The sequence below is a fragment of the Diaphorina citri genome, unplaced genomic scaffold (assembly GCF_000475195.1).
Source record: "Diaphorina citri unplaced genomic scaffold, Diaci psyllid genome assembly version 1.1 scaffold405, whole genome shotgun sequence".
Classification (NCBI taxonomy): domain Eukaryota; kingdom Metazoa; phylum Arthropoda; class Insecta; order Hemiptera; family Psyllidae; genus Diaphorina; species Diaphorina citri.
In genome coordinates this window covers 131,245-155,339 of record NW_007377840.1, presented here as the reverse complement: position 1 = coordinate 155,339, position 24,095 = coordinate 131,245, and the positions used below count along the sequence as shown (strand labels likewise).

The window sequence follows — 24,095 nt, the reverse complement described above, 5'->3', positions numbered from 1 at the left end:
GAATATGTTAAAGTTACACCGAAAACCGCCAAAAGCCCGGTAAAATGCCGCCAAGCTTGCACCGGTCTGTAACAAGTTTGGCGTGGTCGCATATCCTTGCAATTTGACAGCTATACATACCCAAATTTCAGTCTCTGCTCTTACCGTTCGTCGAGATCATTTAGTTTACCAAGACTAATGAAGACAGCCAACACGGATCCAATGGCTGCAAGACTGTCCGATTTGGCATCCCTATAGCAAACTCATGCCTAGCGTGTTTTGACAATCATGAAAAATGACCTATCAGAAAATGACCCGTTACGTATCCTACTGAGCGTTCGAATAAGGAATGTAATATTGATGTTTTGGATTGTACCTTATTTCTGTAACATGCCGCACTGATTATCAGTGTAAGGAGCGCCGAGCTGTTGATAAGTTTGGGGGGGTTACGCCTCCCAAGCTCCTCCTACCAAAGGCGGATATGGTTACACTTAGTACATACATAGGTACCTACCTTGAGAATTTTCTGGAGCATTCCATTAAAATGTCGGTGAAAATTGTTCTCTCATGTACTTTATCCAACATAATAACAGAATATTTCTCAACAGAAGGATCGTGGTCATCATTTTCGATCAAGATTCCCTCAGTCATGTATCTTAATTTTTGTCATGCATGTTCAGCAGTAGTACCATCATCAATCTAATTGGATGTAGCCAACTAGTGTGTACCTAAAGTTGATCTCGATGAGGTCTTCAGGACACTCTGTTTGCTAAGCTTGTTACATGAGATTACGTCTTCTGGTTCAGTGATGCCTATGGATGAGCTTGGTATCATAACACCAACCGGCTCACAAGTAGATACTGATTAGAAGGAAAAAATAACCTTGTTGAAATCATCACATCACATTTCACCACTTTTTTTTTTTTTTTTTTTTTTTTTTTTTGCTTAGACAACTAATAAAGTGCTATGAACAGCACACACAAATTTTCTCTCTACAGAAAAAATTTAAAATTCAAAATTAAAAGTAAATCACTATAATGGAAAGATTACCTACCTACCTGAGAACAAATACTCTTGGGTATGTTAAACCTGAAGTCGGAAGCGCGATGTAAATGACAGAAGAAAAAAATTGCCATGAAAATGTCTGAAGAAAATGCCATGGACCTAAGCTGTTTCCTCCTCAGCTCTAGGTTTCATGTGCTTGTGAATGAATGTCATAGTAACTAAATAACAAGCTGGGCCCGTCCCTCCGGAAATTTTTTAGCCCGTAGTTTACTCGATCGTGGTTAAAGAAAATTATTAGTACTTATGTACCTACCTATTTTGTTTAATATTCAGTTTAGTCAGTTTTTATTAACATCAGTACAACGGTTAGCGGTGTTTTACCGTATATTTTTCGATATTTCGACCGCTATTTTGCTGATAATTAAAGAATTAGTTAAGTACATACCTATCAAAAATGATATGGTAGTAGATGTTGACATCTACTGACAAAAATGATAAACAACAACAAGAACAACGCCAAAAACAACAACACCACCAAAAGTGGTGAGATCAGAAAATAAAGGCCAAGTCTGCATTCCCAGTTTTTCGTGCCTTATGAATCTTAATTCCTTTTTGTAAAGATATAACTAGGTAAGGTTTCATTTTTTTCCTCTTCGTTTTATTGGATATTCAGGACGTAAAGTTTTTTTACGTTTGGGCTTCGGTTCTTCTGGGTCATTTTGTATTACTCGCATTGCGTGCTCCGGAGGTTGCGTATACGGTCGCGCTGCGCGCCCCCGGGGCTTTGCGGGCTTGTGCGTATGGTCGCGCTTCGCGCTCCCTTGTTTACGGTTGCGCTGCGCGCTCCCGGGGCTTCGCGGGGTTGTGCATGCGGTCGCGCTTCGCGCTCCCTTGTTTACGGTTGCGCTGCGCTCTCCCGGAGCTTCGCACGGTTGTACATGCGGTCGCGCTGCGCGCTCCCTATTACTACATAATATAATTATGTACCTACATACTTTCATGTAATGATTTAAAATCAAGACTAGAGCCCGTTCTTCCTTTATTCCTTTTAGTGTTTCAAATATAATGTTTAGGTCACCCATCCATTTATTGGCCTTGCTCGGCGTAGCTTAACATAGATGACGCTAAAACCGGTCTTAAATTAACGACTGAAGTGTTATCTAAAACTTTCTCGCTTTAAGTTTATAGGTCGTCGCGACAAATTTCAAGATCAGAGCTCATTTGTGTGAGAAAATGTGAAAAAAATCCCCCCAAAACCAGTTTTTTTTGGCTTTATGGTTCTCTGGACAAAATTTGAACCACCACTTTCGTGTTCCTGGTAAAAAGACCTTTAATTTGATATACATATAGGTCGATTAGGTTTGGATAAGTCCTTCTATGGGGACAAAGACAGACGACACCGAAGCGAATACAATAGCCCGTCCCTTATACCTTTTTTTTTATTACTATCGTCTTAATAAAGGAAGGACGGGCTAAAAAGCGGGGCATGTCCCGCGAAATATGGACGTCTGGGAACCCTATGTATGTCGTTTATGAGTCTATGATGTTCGAATGAAACAGCTCCTGACGCTCAACTTCTAGATCGCGGGTTCAAATCCCATTAGTTGCAGATAATTCTTTATTTATTTATGGTTGATTGGTTGGTTCGTTTCAAAAGCTAGAAATGCAAATGTCGAGAATTCAAATTCAGTTTTATGCATAATGCAGATTTCGAGAAGAATTCAGATTTATGTTTTGGTAGTATATGCCGACATTTTTGGATAGGAACTTGGCCTTTTTTTTCTTCGCATTTGTGTTTTTGTGGGGGATCCCTTATTACATGGGTAGTATTTTGAGAGATAAATTTTCCACCAAAAATCGGCCGCCGTAAGCGGCTCGGGACTAAGCTGGCTCACACTACTTTGAGTGTAGGGAGTGTAAGGATCATACCCTTCCACCTAAGACTTCAAGATAACGAAAAGGTGCCGCTTCCCAAGATCAAACCAATTTTTTGATGCTACCACTAGATGGGCCATATGCCTTTTTCTAATCCTAGGATCGATCACAATTCAAAAATACCAAGCTGTCCAAAAGATAGAGGTAACTTATAGAACTTCTGGGATATACTGTCTATCAAGGAATAAAGTTAAAAAATGAGCTTTCTTACCTGAGGAATTTGTGTACTCTTCCCACTTCCTGTTTCCCCAACTAAAATAATTGTCTGATAGGACTCTAGAAGATATAGAATGTGATTTTTGTTTTTAAATATTGGTAATCTTTGTTTCTGCTGTTCAAAGGCCAGTGATACATTTGAGTTGAATATAAAACTTGTGACATTGTCTGCATCCACATCAGGTTTATCATTCTGCCAGGTTGATAAGATGTCATCATCTTCTCCTTGAAAATAAAAGAAGGTTAATTATAACTAGAGCCCGGAATTTGGGGTACACAGAAGGAGCCTCCAAGAAGATTGCAACTATTACGAATACCAAATAGCTTTTCAATCGCAGTCGGGCGTACCCTGGAAACGTTGAATCTACCAACTCAACGCCCAATCCTTCTAACACCAGATCCACCAACACAAACACCAACACGAACATACATCTGTCATCATTTTCATCCTTATTCTTCCATCTTCCCTCTTTATAATGGTTCTATCAAAACGGTCCTTTTCAGGACCAACCATTTTGATGATCTCAATTAATATTGAGGGAATATCTAGTGATTAATATGAAAAAGAGATGATGAGGGGAGAATAATAATAGGGATCAAGTGTGGGGAGAATTTTTTATACCAAACAACTCTATTTATATGTCTCCAATTTTCATTCCATGTAAATTTCTTGTTGGGAGAGAGGGTTAAAGTTGGCAAGTATGGTAAGTATACATTACGGATTCTGGACTACAGTTCTTCTTCAATTTTCCAATAAAGATGGTGAGTATGCCTTACAGGACTTTTGGGCTTGGGGAATTCTTCATGAGATTTCTAGGCTGAGGAACTTCTTCTCCGGGGATTTAATTACTCATTTCTCACATTCACCGCATCACTCCAACTACAGCCCACACAGGGCTGGCTAATGATTTAGCCTGCCATGGCTAAAAAGAACTTTTATTATTAAAAAAGGGAAAAAATCTTAGAAAAAGCAGCAGCAGATCTAAATTTTCAATCGATAATCGCGAAAAGGCGATCAAAGACAAAAGGAAGCCGGGCAAAAATTGCGCTGTAGGAAAATACGAATTTTGACGAAGTTAGCCGAAGAGTGGGGCCTGTTCCTTAAAATGGGGTTCTGGCTGGCTTTCTCCAATCTTGTCTTTCTTCTCTCTTCGCTTTCGGGATAATAAGACCTTAGCAGTTACAGTTCCTTTTACCTTTATCAAACATCTTTTTAAAGACTGGTTCGGGGAAATACAGAGAAAAGAACAGGCACATATCAGGAAAAGATATTTGGTCGGAAAATGTTCATCAGATATTCAGAAGAACAAAATAAATATACTTTCGGCCTAAAGCTATCCCGTCAATAAAACAAAGAAGATAATATTTTAAATAGGAAAAAAAAAATACATATATTAAATTGTACAACCATAAGTAACTATGAGAGAAAATGAAATTTGGAATATTTTATTAAAAAAAAGTAGAGGTACGATACGACATGATAAGGAAGTTTTACTAGCTGACATATGTGCTAAACATAAATGTGACGTGCTCATGGTGCAGGAAACCCATAGAGGGTTAACATGGGTGGATGTATGTAAGATTATAAGCTTGAAGGGTAGTGCATCTACCTTGCAAGCGCTAGGTCGTGGGTTCAATTCCCGCCCGTGGCGCATTTTATCCTGGAGGGATAAAGTTCGTTCGCGGAATGGCTGGCTTTCTGGGTAAGTGTACCATTTTTTCGCCCACCTAAAAAACGTACCATTTATTGGCCCACCTGTACCATACGCCACATAAGTCTGAACTAGACGAAATTTTTCAAGATCCAATTTCACCAAAAGAAAAGGCTTAAAGACTGCTATCGAACCAGTGCTATTCAAAAATTGTAGTCATAAAAACAAAAATTAGAAAAAAAATGTGGGCAGGTGGGCCAATAAATGGTACATTTTTTAGGTGGGCGAATAATTGGTACACTTACCCTATATGAGGATAAAATTCCATACCTCGGCTGGGATTGAACCCACGCCCTCCTGTTTACCAGGCGAGCGCCTTGACCACAACCACCGAGGCTTAGTCTGGCTGGGGGAATTTGAACAGAGAGTGTAGACCTGTTTAATCTGGCTAAGGGACTAACAGATAAAATTCCATACCTCGGCTGGGATTGAACCCACGCCCTCCTGTTTACCAGGCGAGCGCCTTGACCACTACACCACCAGGTGGATGTATGTAAGATTATAAGTCTAATTAGCTTGGAGGGTAGTGCATCTACCTGGCAAGCGCTAGGTCGTGGGTTCAATTCCCGCCCGTGGCGCATTTTATCCTGGAGGGATAAAGTTCGTTCGCGGAATGGCTGGCTTTCTTGAAATGCATTTATTTTAATAAAACATAGGGATCCTAAAACACGACACTAAAAATATTAGCAGAACAAGTACAAAAAGTAAAGGCTTCACTCAATGTTATGAATTTTCTCAATGACACTCTAAACTGGCTTTCTCATATCCTGTCTTCCTTCTCTTTTCGCTTTCGGGACGATAATACCTTAAGCATATAAGACCGATAAGCAGTTACAGTTCCCTCTTCTATCTATTTTATTACTACATGTTTTTTTTTAATCATATTTTCGTTTTCTTGTGTTTAGAACGGAGCAATATCTGGATGAGAGGTTCATATGGAAAGTTCTGTATCAGCTGAGTAAGGCACTGGTACTACATATTTTCGTTTTCTTGTGTTTAGAACGGAGCAATATCTGGATGAGAGGTTCATATGGAAAGTTCTGTATCAGCTGAGTAAGGCACTTCAAGTTTGTCACTCGTCCTGTATTCTACATCGTGATATTAAACCTGCCAATGTATTCCTAGATGAGAATAATAATGTTAAGCTGGGAGATTTCGGTCTAGCCCGTATACTCAACATGAATGAATCCCATTCCTACACTCTAGTGGGCACTCCATATTATATGAGTCCGGTAAGTTATAGTATAAATAAAATTGTAGATTTGTCTACTTACATTGTTTGACATGATATTGCAGGGTTGTCCAACCCGAGGACCGTGAACTCTAGGGCTGAACATTACATCAATGTTTGGTAGTTCATACATGTGCAAAAGTGCTTTTTTGACTATGAAGCATGTAAAAAACCAATTAAACTATCTTTCAGATGTGTCTCTTGCTCACCTTCTATGTTTGTGTACCAAAGATGTGAATGTCGATATTCACAAACTTGTGTCAGCTGCAGTGTCCACAGAAATCACACTAATATCATCTTCAGTCATCATATATTAAGTTTTCATAATAAACAATTATTATAATTTATACTTAATGATATACTGATATTACACTTGTACCCCCCCCCCCCTCTAAGGCCGAATCATTGACGTCTTCTTTCCTGTATTTTCCTTGAGATCTCAGTCACTTTCACCGTACCTCGTATTCTATCCATTCCGGTAACGGACAGCAGATTATCTTATATTATAAAATCAAGATCCATTCACTCATTCATATTCACACACAGAGATCGCTCTATCTCCTGACACAACACCTAGAAAGCTGAAATTTGGTAGGAATATTCCTTTTGTGGTCTATGTGTGCAATAAGAAAGGATTTTGGGAAAATCTAAACCGATCCCGAGATATGATCAATTTTTGATCGCTAAAATCTCCATTGTATAAATGTAATATCTTATCCAACCTATTTAATATTGTCCAGCCAGTCTGGGAAATACAGGCTACACTCTATCTCCAGCACTGGGTGACCCATTTTCTAATGGTTTTCGCTTTCCTCAATGATAAAACACATACGTAGATATGATACAGGCTACACTCTATCTCCAGCACTGGGTGACCCATTTTCTAATGGTTTTCGCTTTCCTCAATGATAAAACACATACGTAGATATAGAGAACACTTTGTCAATAAATATGAAATTTTCATGGAGCTTCCACTATGAATCCTGTAGGAACCATGATCAATGTGTAAGCACAACATTGTTCATGTCCTGAAAATTTCCTTTTTTTAAGAGGTTTGATAGAGAGAACTGTAACTGCAAATGTCTTATCGCCCCTAAAGCGAAGAGAGAAGGAAAACAGGATAGGAGAAAGCCAACCGTTTGGAGAACGATGGAAGATTAGAACTTTTAACAGACAATATAAAATGCTTTACGATAAATTAATTAACTTCATCATGGCAAAAGGGTATTTACAATAGTGTTTCTATGTTGTTATTAGGTATTTATCTTGGTCCTAATAGCTCACTATTCACTGGGGATAGTTCTAAAACATCATACCTTGTTTTTAACACATCTTTCAAGTTATATTTAGGTTTGGGCTTCTGGTTTTGTAAGTACAAAGGTTGAAGTTGTTGTCGTACGATATTTATGTTATCTGGATTGAGTTGCTTTAGATTGGAATCTTGGCTGATTTTTCCATCGAAGGATGCCATAGTATTTATCATTTCATTTTCCTTATCTTCTCCTATGAGTTTCAGGGAAATGGTGTGGTGATTATTTTTCATTGATTTTCTTATCCACTCGGGTTGTAAGTGCTGCGAGCTTTTGCATTTCAGGAAATGTTTTTTCATTCCTATCAAGCTATGTTGTTTCTTTATCTGATTATCCTGTGATAATGGTACCATGGTACTTGCTTCTATATCATTTGAATGATTTCCGTTCAGTGTACTTGTTACAAATCCAGACGTTTTGAGTCCACTAGTACTTGAGATTCTTTTATTCATATTATTATTGTTGGGTTCAGGGTTGGAAAATATGTTGGACAGAGGTTTTCTTTCCTCTCGTAGGTGGTTGGGTTTTACATTGTTTAGTAACTGTTTGTATCCAGTGGGGAGATTGTGTTGATGTTTATAACTGCCAGTGTGTGTGTTCATTTTGTTCCATTCATCATCATGTCTTCTTAATCTCGATAGTTCTATAACATGCTGATTATCACACTCGTCATGGTTGTTCCTAACATCTATATTTCTGTAAGTTTCATGACTGATTTTTTCGAGTGCAGGGCATTTTCTCATCTCATCAATATCATTGAATAGCTCGATGAATTGATCTTTAAAGTGAACATGGCGATGGTATTTGATGGGTTTAACTTTGTTAGGATCTATTTTAGCCACGGTTGGTAAGATACTAGTATCCCCGGGATCAGCGCTGAATGAACTATCATTATCTTCAATAGCCTTGCTCTTCCTGATTGGTAAACTTGTCTTTGAAATTCTCGGATGGTTTAGAGGTTTGTCCATTATTTACGTGTTATTTGGAAAGTTGAATTATTTAAAGAAAGAAATATAAATGTTGTGTTTCAGGTTTCATAGGATTCCAATCCATTACTCAGAATACTTACATCACATTGTTATTTTTATGTTGAGTAAAAACAATGAAACCCGTCCCAACATAGAAACACTGCTACAACACCCCCTAGTGGTGAAACACACAAGCTTCTGTATGAAAGAGAATAGAAGACACTGTGAGGATAGTACAAAACCTTTCATAGAAACCTGTCAAGTTCAAAACTATGAGCCTGAAGATGATATCTATGGAACATGTGTAGATAATAACAAGGAAATTCATGAAAATGAACAACTTTCAATAATGGATGAGAAGGGAAATGCTGTGGGTCTTGTAAACGAACCAAAACGAGACACAAACTATGCGTGTCCTGAAGCTATAGTAGGAACTGGAATCAGACAGAGGTTGCTAGATCCTGATAATAAAACTAAACCAGACACTGAACTCACTGTCAATCAAATAAGTCTCATCCGACAAATATTCAACAGTAAAATGCATATGAAGAATGTAATGCCTTGCTATTCTAGTGAGGAAAGCATCTATATGAATGGTAAAAGCTTACTTAACACAACTAATAACAATAACACTAATGCAGAGTCTGAACAGAAGAGAAGTAGAGAAGATAATGGAAATGATTCACAAGGAAACCATACCAATGTAAAACAAGACAAACCCTACTTGGAATCAATTCAAAACAAAGCCAAGATGAAACCCTACTTGGAAACGGCCATAGATGAAATGTCTGACCAAGGCCAAGACGTGAAAATTATTTCAATCCTTGAAGAAAATACAAATGGTAGTGGTGGAGAACTTCTAGATGCAATGAACAAAGATCAGATCATAGCTTGCTATCAAACACTGGAGCACAAAATTAACGAAATACTCGCCTTTCAAAACAAACACAACTCCAATCATACAGACAGCTTGGAAATGTTGTTGAAAGAAAAGCTGGATAGGATTCGTCAGCATGAAGCCTATATTAAAACTAAAGAAAAACAACTCCAAGCCCTGGAAATGAGCCTCAACAAAAGAGAGAAATGTTTAGCAATGCAGGAAAAACTCGTCCAAGATAAAATACAACGGGCTCAAGTGTATCTGAAACAATGCAAAGACTCCAGGAGGTCAAAACTATCATGCGACAATGAAACAGTGAAACTGTTGGATAGGGACAAACCTCTAAACCATGCGAGGATTTCAAAGACGAGTTTACCAATCAGGAAGAGCAAGGCTATTGAAGATAATGATAGTTCATTCAGCGCTGATCCCGGAGATACTAGTATCTTACCAACCGTGGCTAAAATAGATCCTAACAAAGTTAAACCTATCAAATACCATCGCCATGTTCACTTTAAAGATCAATTCATCGAGCTATTCAATGATATTGATGAGATGAGAAAATGCCCTGCACTCGTTCTTGTAAACAAAATTAATTGTTAGTGTTTAGCAGTTAGAGCAAGAAAATATTCCTCCTTTGCTAAATTAACGGGCGAGCGTGTCACTTCCAAGGAAGGCGATCATGTTAACCCCACTCTCCTAAAATGGTCCATGGCTTTGAATTTTTTGTACACTTTAATTTTTTTTTAATACCCAGTCAGTTGTTAGCAAAAATCCATTCAAGGAAAACCCAAAATCTATCTCTCCAGTACTCGATTCTACATTTTCACCTGTTGTCAAATAAAATTTTAGAGGAACAAATGAAGAAAAACGGACGAATATGCATTATTAGCTTCTAATCAACATGTTTATTTTTATATTTCAAGTTTTCAACGCAACAGTAAGAGAATTACAATATAAAGACATAAAAATACCTATTCAATAGGATTCACCTTACATGTTAGTTTCAAGCTTATTTAATGAAGAAAAGCTATTCAAATAATTTCCAAACAGGGCAGGGTTAAAATTTTACAACTCATTTGGAGCTAGTTTTGGGTACTTGTGTCTTGGATGAAAGAAGAAGCATGTTAATTTTTAATTTCTCAATCTTTGGTGTTTACTAAATACAATCCATCTAATTTAATGAGTGATTTCTCATTTCTCTAACGTATTGTATGACTCTCATTGTGAAATTCTGGGCCACCATTTGTTTGCAGGCCACGATGGAGTCTCAATGTTTTTACTTCCATAGAGCAGACTCTTATCACGGAATCTCGTCTTTCTCTCCGCTTCTAGATCCGTGTACATTTTCCCAAACGCCAACCCGACGAGAGGAATAATGTACTGCCAGTGTTTCAGTCTAAAACCAAACAAGTTGTGCTTGGGGGGTGGCATTGTCTGTCTTCCTGCAGAAACAAACAGAACAAAATTACAAACCTTGCTATCTTCCCCCAAGACACTAACACCTACCATGGAATGCTATCCTTATTTATTTATTAGATAGAATTTCACCCACTGCATACTCGTACATAATAATTCACATCAAAATCAAAACAATCACATCTGAAATTATTTGTGGTAAAGTCGATTTTTTTCCCCCAACTTTTGTGCATAGCACAGCATTACCAAGAGCTTCCTTTGCATTCTTTGCAATTAATTTCCATACTTCCAAGCACTGTCACCTTGTAAAATGTAATTCCTAGACAATCTATAATGTCTTTTATCGGACTCGGACTGCCGGAATGGTTATAGCACAGAGCCGAATCGAACCCGAGACTTCCGGGGTGAAGACACTCACTCGGACACAGAGGTTGCTACATTATAATGGAGATCGAAGTAAGCGTTAGGTGGTAGAGAACGTCTCAGGTGTTACTAACACATCGTATTATGAAGCGGACGTATTGAACTTGGTTTGTCAATCAAAATCCAAATCTCTACTAACATGTATTTATTATTTCCTAATCATTTTTGTTCCGTCCCGTCCATCCGTCTTCAATTCCTTATCCTTACCACAACACACTCCAAACGTTATTAACCGATTTAGAAGAAGTTTTCGCCAGCCTTGGAAGGTCGCAACCCTGTAAGCGCTAAGTCGCGGGTTCGATTCCCGCCCGGGGTGTATTTTATCCTGAAGGAATAAGGTTCGTTCTCCAAACGGTTGGCTTTCTCCTATCCTGTTTTCCTTCTCTCTTCGCTTTAGGGGCGATAAGACATTTGCAGTTACAGTTCTCCCTATCAAACTCACCTAGTCCGAGCTCATCTCAAACCAGTACATAACCACAACCTCAATTTTGAACATTTAAGTAGGACTGGAACTTTACCAAATCATAATATGTATTAGGAAAGGTGAGATTTTACCAATACCAAAACTTTGAAATATTGACACTTTGCAGCTGGTAGTATCAGTCAAATCGATACTTTCTTTTTGATACTACTTGCAAGTAAAATATCAATACTTGCTCACCGATATTTTATCCTTAGTTGTGACAGCTCTTTTTGGTAACAATTTTTCATTGTTCTGGCTTCTGAATGTACTATGGAGCAGTTGCATTTGGGTAAAAACTATGATTAAAAGGTTGATTTCTATGAAAAAAATTTGTGAAAAAATCCAAATCTGAGGTATAACTGCAAAAGGTCAAAAATTCAATATTTTTTTTCTGTCCGAGTCCTGAACTCTGATGTCAGACTTCAGGAGATAACATATGTGCACAAACATGAATTCCACAGAAATTCATGCACACAGATTCATTTCAAATTATGTAGTGCTTATTTCGTTTATGTATGATGTATAAAGGAAGGATATTAATATTAGGACAGGTCCATCATGTTAGTTAGATATTCCTTAGCAGAGTGAGGTAGTAAGTATCTAGTTTCAATGTTGGAACACTTTACCTATTTCATTCTCATAGCCATCATAATAGTCATCATCAATAGTTTCCATATCTCTCCTGTGGTCAAATTTTCAAATAAATGAGGATAAAATACAAGCCTCGGCTGGGATTGAACCCACGCCCCCCTGTTTACCAGGTGTGTGTCATGACTACTACGCCACCGAGGCAGGATTCAAGAGAGAATAAGATTGTTTTACATTTAATCATCGTTCAAACTAGCAAAATATTGGCTTCTCTATCTCTTGTTTAGAGTCTCTCATATTCTTGCACTAGAAAAAGTCAACATAAAGAAAGATAAGAGACTATATAAGTACACATTAGTACTTTTCAGGAAGTCAGTTATGGATGTAATAATAATAATAGTGCTTATTTATACTGCTCGCATAGGACTGAAAAGTCCCTTTACTCCAGCAGTAGGCTACTACTATTATTGTTTTATATTGTCTGTTAAAAGTTCTAATCTTCCATTTTTTTTTTTACTTCCTAATTTACAATAATTTGTTATTTATTTTAGATGTTTATTACTTCTTACTCCTTCCATGCATCTATGCCAATAGGAAATTTTCAGGACATGAACAATGTTGTGCTTACACATTGATCATGGTTCCTACAGGATTCATAGTGGAAGCTCCATGAAAATTTCATATTTATTGACAAAGTGTTCTCTATATCTACGTATGTGTTTTATCATTGAGGAAAGCGAAAACCATTAGAAAATGGGTCACCCAGTGCTGGAGATAGAGTGTAGCCTGTATTTCCCAGACTTATGCCAATATTGATATCAAGTGTACCTAAAGTGCAATATTATATTATCCAACTACTATGTGCCATTATTTGAAGCTTATCTTGTTTATTTATTCCAAACAATTTTAGCTTGTCGAGATTTGAGGCTGAAGACTAATGATGATGTGGTCTTCTAGTTTATGAAACCAGACCAGAAGGTTAATGTTTTTAACTTTCAGAATTCCCTGCATTAAGGATAAGGAGAGCCAGCCTCGTCAGCTTGGTTGGTAGCGCGTCTGCTTTGTATGCGCTGGACCGCAGGTTCGATTCCCGCCCGGGGTGTATTTTATCCAGCCTCGTCAGCTTGGTTGGTAGCGCGTCTGCTTTGTATGCGCTGGACCGCAGGTTCGATTCCCGCCCGGGGTGTATTTTATCCTGAACGGATAATGTTCGTTCTCGGAACGGCTGGCTTTCTCCAATCCTGTCTATCTTCTCTCTTCGCTTTCGGGATAATAAGACCTTAGCAGTTACAGTTCCCTTTACCTTTATCAAACATCTTTTTAAAGACTGGTTCGGGGAAATACAGAGAAAAGAACAGGCACATATCAGGAAAAGATATTTGGTCGGAAAATGTTCATCAGATATTCAGAAGAACAAATATTATACTTTCGGCCTAAAGCTATCCCATCAATAAAACAAAGAAGATAATATTTTAAATAGGAAAAAAAAAATACATATATTAAATTGTACAACCATAAGTAACTATGAGAGAAAATTAAACGAAAATTCGAAATGCATTTATTTTAATAAAACATAGGGATCCCAAAACACGACACTAAAAATATTAGCAGAACAAGTACAAAAAGTAAAGGCTTCACTCAATGTTATGAATTTTCTCAATGACACTCTAAACGGGACATTTCATGTGACATACAGGAGTGTATACTGTGACGTCAGACTTCAAGATTTACCCATATTAATTAAATTGATTTATCTTGGGATCTGGAAGTTGTGAACACATGACTTCCCAGAATCAACTGTTCTCATGAGGCAGAGTGCACCCCAGCAGCATTATTAAACATTTGACCCCACCAAGAACAGAATCTGACCTCCAGTGTGTAAGCAGTTATTAACCACAGGGGACGCCCAGTCTAGGCTCCAAAATCTAGAGTGGACTTTAGTTTTGGTCAAAACAAAAATTCTATTCTAGACAGATGGTTATGGTTGAGTATTTTAAGCTGTACTATGTGATGACCTTCAACAACTCATGTATCAGTGGTCTGTTATAGAAATCAATAGTGGAGCAAATTCTACATCCCCAAATGAAACAAACGAATTATGACCAGCATTACTTACTCAGAAAAAAAACTTTGATAAGAGACATAGTATAAGATGACGTAAAAATGCAGGATTTAATGTAAACAGGATAAAATAATAATGATTTAACAATACAACAAAAACATAATAGGTAACCTACACGTACATATTTCTAGATTTACAACATCAAAGTATTAAGGGAGGAGATGGTATGAGTTGTAACAAAACATGAAGGTGAGTTTTACAGCGGATTCATCTTAGTAGCAGAGGATATGTGAGGATTTGTACGTAAAGCCAATCTTCGGAGTACATTCATATTGGAAATCAATCCCCTCTAAGTAGGAAAATATTATTAATAAAAGATCGATTCTTATGTAAATAGTAGTGAAAAACCCTGGGAACCACAAAGGTCCCAGTGTTATGGGGTTGCCACTACGAAGGGTTAAGTTAATAATAGACAGTCCTGGTCATCATTACTTTCATGATTAATCTAATCCCCCCCCCCCCCTGGAAAAAAAATCCTGGTGTACATCCTGTATTAACTTGAACACTCATTATTATATTTAACTTCCTCTTCTTTCTTTTCCCCTTGCCTCCTCCTCCTCCTCCTGTTCTCTTCTTGTTCTTTCCTCCTAACATTCTTTTTCGTTTCTTGCTTGGTTCATCTTCATCATCTTCTCCTCCTCCCCCATGTAAAGCACTAAGATCTTCAAATCTGGTTACTTGATCTCCAATGCTATTCAATGTTAACTGATTGAACTTGGATTTCTTTGATTTCTTCTCCAACGGGAGTCGTGTGAAATAGGTTTCCTCATAGTCTTGTCTTGCTAGTTCTCGCTCTGACATGATATTCTTCAATGTATTGCTGGACGAGTGTGAATATTCCATGGGTCGGTCCAGATATTCTTCCTTAAGTTCTTGCATGAGGTTACTAGACAGCGCTCTCTTGCGGGCACGCTCCAAACTTTTCGCCTGTTTTTCGTTCCGGGACACATCCCCATCATAATGTACAGAGGATAGTTTGGGTGGTTTATATACTACCACCTCCACCTCGCCTTTATCTTTCTTCTTTTTCTTTCCTGTTTCCTCCTCATCATCATCCGATGGTTCTTCATTCATCATGAGCATATCGGGATTTGCCTTGAAACTGGTTGGATCATTAGGATTTGTATCGCCCCGTGTTGCTATCTTGATGTATTTGTCTATCTGATACTTAAGTTTCTGTTCTAGAGGCCGAATGCGCTCCAGTACAGTTCTCAAAGTCACCAGACGATCTATAGCTTCATCTCCGTGTATTTGTTTACCATGCAAGCGTTTCATCATCAGATATGAGATATTGGTTAAATACATGAGCTTGTTTTGGTACTTGACATCCAGAATACTGATGCCTTTGCTTACACTGAGTTCCTGTTTGTTAATATTATCGAGGGAAGTGTTTGCATCCTTGGCTGCTGAACTAATGGTGGATAGTAGCGTTCTGACTTGCTTCACAAGGTCCTGCTTCTCTTTTGCTTCAGGAGGCAATTCTCTTGATTTTTCCACTTCCATTATCATTATGTTACACGGACACGGAACTAAATTATTTTACTCGCACAAATCTTGTCAAATCTTTTTTGTTTTATCCTGTTCAGAACAAATAAAATGGGTTCTTTGGTCAGTTTTCAGGTTATTTTTCTTTCATGTAAATACTGTTTCTTTGTGTTATTATGTCACAACTTTGGTGCTCACTGCAGCATTGTAGGATTTTCCCAATATCTCAATAATCCTAAAATCCAACCAATTTTTGATCGCTAAAATCACCATAAGAAATACACAGAGTGCAGAGACTGCGGGAATATCTCAATAATCCTAAAATCCAATGTCATGCTGGCACCGGTCGCTATGCGCATTTGTATGTCACAGCTACTCATTTTCCTCACGAGGCTGAGTGGGCCCCGCAACAGCCAGTCACGGAATCAATCATTTGCATGATACAAAATTTCTTGGCCCCGCCGGGAATCGAACCCGGGTCTCCCGCGTGCAAGGCGAGTGCAGTGACCACTACGCCATGGGAGCTGACGCCATACCCGCCGGAAATCGAACCCGGGTCTCCCGCGTGCAAGGCGAGCGCAGTGACCACTACGCCATGGGAGCTGACGTAAGTACATATTATAAAGATAGCCTTTTCCAAGTTCACTCTTACAAATATATCTGTAATTGCCTTCCTCTGACAGTCTGACTAATTTTATGTCGCTGGTGGGATACAACAATCTGATGCCTCAAGAAAGTCACTGCTGAAGTGCTGAAGTAGTTTTTTGGTTATTCAGGGCCTCGTTAGTGTAGACTACAGGAAAGTATGTACATAGCAAGGTGGAAAGCTAATAAATATCAACAAAAGGTAATCATTTACTATGTTTAGTTTTTTGGTTATTCAGGACCTCGTTAGTGTAGACTACAGGAAAGTATGTACATAGCAAGGTGGAAAGCTAATAAATATCAACAAAAGGTAATCATTTACTATGTTTGTCTGAAATTGTGATAGGCTGATACCAACACCCCATGTCTATGTTCTGGACAGAAGTCAAAGGTAATGGGAGCGTTATGTAAGAAATTAACGCGCTTATCTCGTCCAACCTATGAACCTTTGGTCAAAAGGTCACCCTATATGCACCTCTCAAACGTCTGGGATGTTCATCACGCATGAGAGAGTTGTGTGGTTTATTGAGCTTGCCTTTGGTCAAAAGGTCACCCTATATGCACCTCTCAAACGTCTGGGATGTTCATCACGCATGAGAGAGTTGTGTGGTTTATTGAGCTTATCCTAAGCCGTGTACCATAGTGCCTTTGATTAGAAATGAGTAAACAACTCTGATTAGGAATTAGTAAAATATGCCCTTAGATTGGCCCGAACTATTTTCTAGGTACGCTGGATTTGATAGCTGATAAGACTGAGGAAAAAGGTGGATAAACAGCTTAGGACAGAGTAATTAGGAATAGATATTTACCATATTTGAATGAAACAAAACTGAGGTCGGAAAATTACCAAGTTTTTTTTCTAATGTGTCTAATGACATGCCTAACACGACTAAATAACACGAGGTTCTAACATACATAGGTAGGCAATTAGGTACCTATGTATATTTGCTTTGGCTCTTTTACTGATTGTCCATTTGTCCATGACAATCGCCACGTACTGATTTACTATCAGTCGGACAAATAGATAGGGCTTAGGACAGAGTAATTAGGAATAGATATTTACTATATTTGAATGAAACAAAACTGAGGTCGGAAAATTACAAAGTTTTTTTTTTTTTTATTGAGCTTATCCTAAGCCGTGTACCATAGTGCCTTTGATTAGAAATGAGTAAACAACTCTGATTAGGAATTAGTAAAATATGCCCTTATTGGCCCGAACTATTTTCTAGGTACGCTGGATTTGATAGCTGATAAGACTGAGGAAAAAGGGTGGATAAACGACTTAGGACAGAGTAATTAGGAATAGATATTTACTATATTTGAATGAAACAAAACTGAGGTCGGAAAATTACAAAGTTTTTTTTTTTTTTTTTTCTAATGTGTCAAATGACAATGCCTAACACGACTAAATGACACGAGATTCTAACATACAGGCAATTAGGTACCTATATTTGCTTTGGCTCTTTTACTGATTGTCCATTTGTCCATGACAATCGCCACGTACTGATTTACTATCAGTCGGACAAATAGATAGTTTTTCACCGCTTTTGCCTCAATCCATTTTGAGCAAATATCAGTCATAGTTATCAGATATGCATTTTGTGTAACACTGTGGGGTTATCTCAATGCTGAAAATAAAAATTTGGATTGGAATTGATAAAAGGTTCAGGGTTAATGAAAAATTGTAAATTTGTTAACATGGCCGAGACCTGTAGGTAATCCCTGGTATGAACTTGAACATCGAGAGACCACACGAACAATATGGGAGCGCTATCTTTGCACGGCCAGGTCTTCAAATACTAACAGCTGCTCTTACAGAGAACAATAATGTTGAGATACTCACAATTCGCACACCCAAATTCTCGGTAACTTCTATCTATAAACCTCCCAGTGTTGACTTTACCTTTACAGAACCTGACAATTTCAGCTACACCAACTTTATAATAGGTGATTTCAATTGTCATGGAACTGCATGGGGATACAGAGAGACCGATGAAAATGGAAGACAGCTAGAACTATGAGCAGACAAAGGCCACCTAAAGTCATACATGATGCCAAGTTACCTCCCTCTTTTGTTAGTGCCAGATGGAGGAGGGGGTACAACCCTGACAATATATTTGCATCTACAAAAATAGCTGCTCAGTGTAAGAAAGAGACCCACAAAAACACAAATGTGAAAAAAAGGCCAAGTTCCTATCCAAAAATGTCGGCCTATAAAAGTGGTGAGATCAGAAAATTAAGGCCAAGTCTGCAGTTTTTCGTGCCTTATGAATCCTAATTCCTTCAACCTTCTCTCAGTTTCAACTTGGCTATGTTTTCTCTTCAGATTTCACGTTTAATTATTTATTTATTTGAATAGGGAAAACATAGCCAAGTTGAAACTGAGAGAAGGTTGAAGGAAATTAAGACACATAAGGCACGAAAAACTGGGAACACAGACTTGGCCTTTATTTTCTGATCTCACCACTTTTATAGGCCGACATTTTTGGATAGGAACTTGGCCTTTTTTTCACATTTGTGTTTTTGAGGGGGATGTCACTCCTTTTTTCTAAGGTAGGTAACGTAGGTACCTACAGATCTTCTTATTATACCGTGAGTTGTTGGTGTTGGTATTGGTGTTGGTGTTGTTGTTGTTGGTGTTGTTGTTCTTGGCGGCGTTGTTGTTGTTGTTGTTGGTGGCGTTGGTGGTGTTGTTGTTGTTGTTGTTGGCGTCTTGGCGGCGGCGTTGTTGTTGTTGTTGTTGTTGGTGGCGTTGGTGGTGTTGTTGTTGTTGGCGTTGTTCTTGTTGTTGTTTATCATTTTTGTCAGTAGATGTCAACATCTACTACCATTTCATTTTTGATAGGTTGTTGGCGTTGTTCTTGTTGTTGTTTATCATTTTTGTCAGTAGATGTCAACATCTACTACCATTTCATTTTTGATAGGTATGTACTTAACTAAGTCTTTAATCAGTAAAATAGCGGTCGAAATGTCGAAAAATACGGTAAAACACAAATTGATTATTATTAACAGTTTTATTATAGCACACACATGTAACTTTTTATTTATATTACAGTGTATGAATTATAGTGTTTTATGGAGCTGATTCATTTGTTCGTTTAAGTGTTTCTATACAATTTTGATGGGTTTGATCCAAGCACAAGAGGGGTGTCCGGAGATGTTGTTGACAAGGTCTCTTGCAGTGGAGTCTTGGGGCTCGATACCGTCTGATATGTTGGACAGTTGGAACTCCGGGGTGTTGGTGTGACAAAAGTCAGAGGTGGGTAGTGAGGGCGGGGGGGTTCACAGGATCTAAAAAAAATTGAGCTTACTACTACTCTCAGCTCAGCTATTACTATTACTACAAAGTACAAATTTTTTTTTTATTTTTTTTTTTTAAGAGGTTTGACAGAGGGAACTTTAACTGCAATGGTCTTATCGTCCCGAAATCGAGGAGAGAAGGAAGACAGGACAGGATAAAATCCGCCCCGGGCGGGAATCGAACCCGCGGCCTAGCGCTTACAAGGCAGATAGGCAGACGCGCTACCACTACCAATACCAAGTACCAACTAATAATTAATAATCTTTGCTTTGCATTCTTTTATAGATTTAAAAAAACCGCCAGTTAATGGCAGTGTTGCCAAATGAAATTTAATTATTTAATGGAAGTACCAACTAATAATTAATAATCTTTGCTTTGCATTCTTTTATAGATTTAAAAAAACCGCCAGTTAATGGCAGTGTTGCCAAATGAAATTTAATTATTTAATGGCGCCACCACTCTTGCTGTGTAGACGCGAGTGGTACCCATTCATTCACTTGGACACTCGTTCACCATTGTTGCCACATTGGATTTTTTCGGAAACAAACAGTTCCCAAAATGTGGCAAAATTTTATTTTTTATAACCCACTTTTATCATGGTTATTACTAACATGACTACTACTACTGTATGGTTATTATTCTTACTACTATTATCACTACATGATTATTATTATTAAAATTGTTTGTTTATTTTTTCGACCATCCCTCCAAGCGAATGGCGCGATTTTTTTAAATTATAAAATCATACAAGTGTCAGATGGGTGAAACTGAAAGAGAAAGTTTGAAAATTGAAACTATTAAAGTGTCTGTTTCTACTTCCTACATCCCTCTTCAATAATATTTAAACTATTGAAAACAATAATAAAAGTTTCTCAGGTGTAATCATCCATCCAGTTTTTAAAGTTGTTCACTGAGAGAGATGCTTTTAGAGCTACCTTTGTGCTCACGAGCAAGTTGTCGAGATGATAAAGGATATTGGAACTGACATCTGATATTGAATGGTACAAACAATAAAAAAAAGTTGAGAGGAATATGGTACAAGAAATATGGCACAAATATTACTTGACAACAGGTATGTAAATATGAAAGATTGATACATTGTTGTTAACACATAAAGGACTGGTGTCAGAGACTTTGAAATTAGTAGAACTTCGTTGGTGTTAACTTCGCTCTCCTCTCTTAATACTTTTAAATTTTAATTATCAAATCAATGCTTCAAATTTTGTAACTTTTGTTTAGTGTAATTTATAGAGCGTAATTTTGTGTATTTTTTCGTAATATTCGAATTTTTTTATCTTGTGTCCACGTAAGCTTTTTTTGTGATCAAAGTTTTTTATGTTAAATTTTATTTTACCGAATCAAATTTTCCTTGTTTTGACAACGGCGGCTCTCGCTAAATCTGACGCACAGGTAACATGTCAGGTTACGGACCTTTTGAGTTAAAAACTAAAAACAGTAAACAAGTATTGAATTATGGTGGTGAGGAATTTTTCTATAGTGCTCCACAAAAAGACAGACAACTGTTGTTTAAATGTGTACACTTGAAATGCTTAGCAACTCTCAAATTAAACAGAGAAAAAGGGAGTCTCCCATACAAATCTCAGCCGGCTAGGGGGTAATTCATTAATAATGGCTGCCGTCCTTAATGTGTTAAGTGAAATTGGAACTTTACCCTAAAGTTGAAAGATTAAGTACTTACTTGGCTTTAAAAATTTGGCCATCATGGAGTTTTAATTTTACTGGATTAGAGCAGTTCATTCAAGGAAGCTCCAAGTTGAGTCCCACCTTCTTGAGGGTTGAGGGTGAAATACAATGTGTGTTACTTGTGTTTTGTCTCAGTCTCAAAATTTACTTATATGATACTAAAGGTACTTGTATTATGAACATCACTGTCTGATTTATATATATGTTACCAGCATTCTACATAAACCGGCATTCATACCTTCTTTACTACTCCAAGATAAGTTATTGTGTGAAAGTATACATTAACAAACAAATAACTTTGACTTAGGGCTATAGCATTAGCTAGTCTAAAAAATCTGGTGTGAACATCACACGACTTTCCTTATCCTATTGAATGATGCTTATTTTTATGCTCTATTGTAACTTTTACAATATCTTATGTTACCAGCATTCTACATAAACCGGCATTCATACCTTCTTTACTACTCCAAGATAAGTTATTGTGTGAAAGTATACAATACTGGCCCTTAGCTATAGAGGTGGGAAAAAAATCTTGGAAAAGTCTTGAATATCACTCGATTTCTAGTTCCATTTAGTTAGTAACTTTAACAATAACTCTAACCGTTTAGTCAGTATAGCTGAAAACCGCCAAAAAACGGTCGAAATCTGTCTAAAAGCGGTCAAAATACCGCCAACCGCAGCAACCATCTCAACCAAACGTTTTGTGTTGCATTCTTGTCGCATTTGTGAACTACATACCTACAATATCTCTAACCGTTTAGTCAGTATAGCTGAAAACCACCAAAAAACTGTCGAAATCTGTCCAAAAGCGGTCAAAATACCGCCAACCGCAGCAACCATCTCAACCAAACGTTTTGTGTTGCATTCTTGTCGCATTTGTGAACTACATACAAAATTTCAAGTCTCTAGCTCATGCCGTCCCCGAGATATTGTTAAATTACACCGAAAACCGCCAAAAAGCGGTAAAATGCCGCCAAGCGATAATCCTAACAACCAATGTTTACCTACCATGCTGGCACCGGTCGGGTCTCCCGCGTGCAAGGCGAGTGCAGTGACCACTACGCCATGGGAGCTGACTACAAGTTAATTTTTGACGTACCAGAATTCGTGCAGTGCTGGATTCTACAATACTGAACACGGGTTGTCTCGGTTCACATTCACGCAGTGTGTGTTCTACACCGGTAGGAAAATCCGAATTCGTGCAGTGCTGGATTCTATACTGAACACGGGTTGTCTCGGTTCACATTCACGCAGTGTGTGTTCTACACTGCTATAGTAACCAAATTATCTCAACCCCATTAGAATCCGGATTGCACAACCCCGAAATAATTCTAGGATCGAAAAAGTCGGATTCTATCCAGCAGGATAATAAAATCTTGGACAGTCAAAACGGATTCTACCCGGCCGGGTAGAAACGCGATTTCAGTATCCCAGGATTCACCAAACCGGACTTTATCCATTGATTACCTACCCGCCTCGAAAAATCCCAGCCTTAAATCCGCTAGAAATTTGCACGGATTCAAAATGGCTGCTGTTTGTTTTGATTTTTATATTTTATTTTCTTCCACTGTTGCCAGATTTATTTAACTTCGCTCGGCTCGGCCCGGCCTAGTTAATACCTATTTTTTTTATTTAAATGAAAAGTTAGCTATTTTTTGCGATTACATTATAGAAGAATTTATTTTGTCTTTTGAGTCAAAATAGAAAAATAAATCCAAATTCATTGAAAAAAAAAAAAAAATCCAAATTTATTTAAAAAAAAACGTACCTAAGTACCTATAGGTAGGAAAATCCGAATTCGTGCGTTACGGGGTGGGGGGGGGGGGGGGGGGGGGGCAGCCGCGGTTCAAGTTCATTCTCAGAAATGCTGGCTTTATTTTCTCCTATCCTGTCTTCCTTCTCTCAGATTTCGGGACGAATGAGTCGAATGACTATAAGACCTTAGTAGTTACAGTTCCGTCTATCCTCTAGAAGTAGGCAGTAGCATTGTCATTGTTGTACATATTTCTATTTTTATCGTAATCAAAACAGGCACAACATTATGGAAACTCCCCACTTTATAGGTAAATGGGATAAAAACTACAGCTAAATGCGATAAAGGTTTGTATGTATTAGATCAGTGGTTCTCAAACTTTTTTGCATGGCGCCCCCTTTGGCCATATTCTCATTTTTTCACGCCCCCCCTACCTTACCCAACCCCTCGGTATATTTTTACCTATGGGTTTTATGGAATAACAAAACGAGAATTTGAAACTTGAGATTTTTTTTATATTCAAGTAAGTAGGTTACCTATTTATAGGTTTTATGAAATAACAAAACGAACCAACCTCAGTGGCTCAAGCAGTTAGCGCGGGAGGAATTTCAGAACTGGAGGTTTATAGAAAAAGCTCGCGCCTCCCCTGATTTGTCCCCACGCCCCCCCAGTTTGAGAACCTCTGCTCTATCTTATATTATAAGAACGAGATCCATTCACTCATTCACATTTCACATTTCACACACTGATCGCTCAAATAACAAAACGAACCAACCTCAGTGGCTCAAGCAGTTAGCGCGGGAGGAATTTCAGAACTGGAGGTTTATAGAAAAAGCTCGCGCCTCCCCTGATTTGTCCCCACGCCCCCCCAGTTTGAGAACCTCTGCTCTATCTTCTTATATAAGAACGAGATCCATTCACTCATTCACATTTCACATTTCACACACTGATCGCTC

General features: G+C 38.0%; 2 protein-coding genes across 2 annotated transcripts in view; one reads left to right on the top strand and one right to left on the bottom strand.

Moving 5' to 3' along the window:
- Positions 1-9,839, top strand: part of LOC113467109 (serine/threonine-protein kinase phg2) — a 27,058-nt gene extending 17,219 nt beyond the window's left edge. The window contains exons 4-6 of the mRNA XM_026823106.1: positions 5,848-6,083; positions 6,144-6,198; positions 8,420-9,839. Of these exons, the coding sequence (XP_026678907.1) occupies positions 5,848-6,083; positions 6,144-6,198; positions 8,420-9,839 (1,711 nt within the window). The remainder of the gene's footprint in view (positions 1-5,847; positions 6,084-6,143; positions 6,199-8,419) is intronic.
- A 4,293-nt stretch (positions 9,840-14,132) lies between these two features.
- Positions 14,133-15,760, bottom strand: LOC103508519 (neuroguidin-like). The gene is made up of 2 exons (XM_017443787.1): positions 14,844-15,760; positions 14,133-14,169 (listed from the first exon to the last, which is right to left on the bottom strand). Exons 1-2 carry the CDS (start codon positions 15,758-15,760, stop codon positions 14,133-14,135), a joined length of 954 nt encoding a protein of 317 aa, XP_017299276.1.
- Between the last annotated feature and the right edge of the window lie 8,335 nt (positions 15,761-24,095).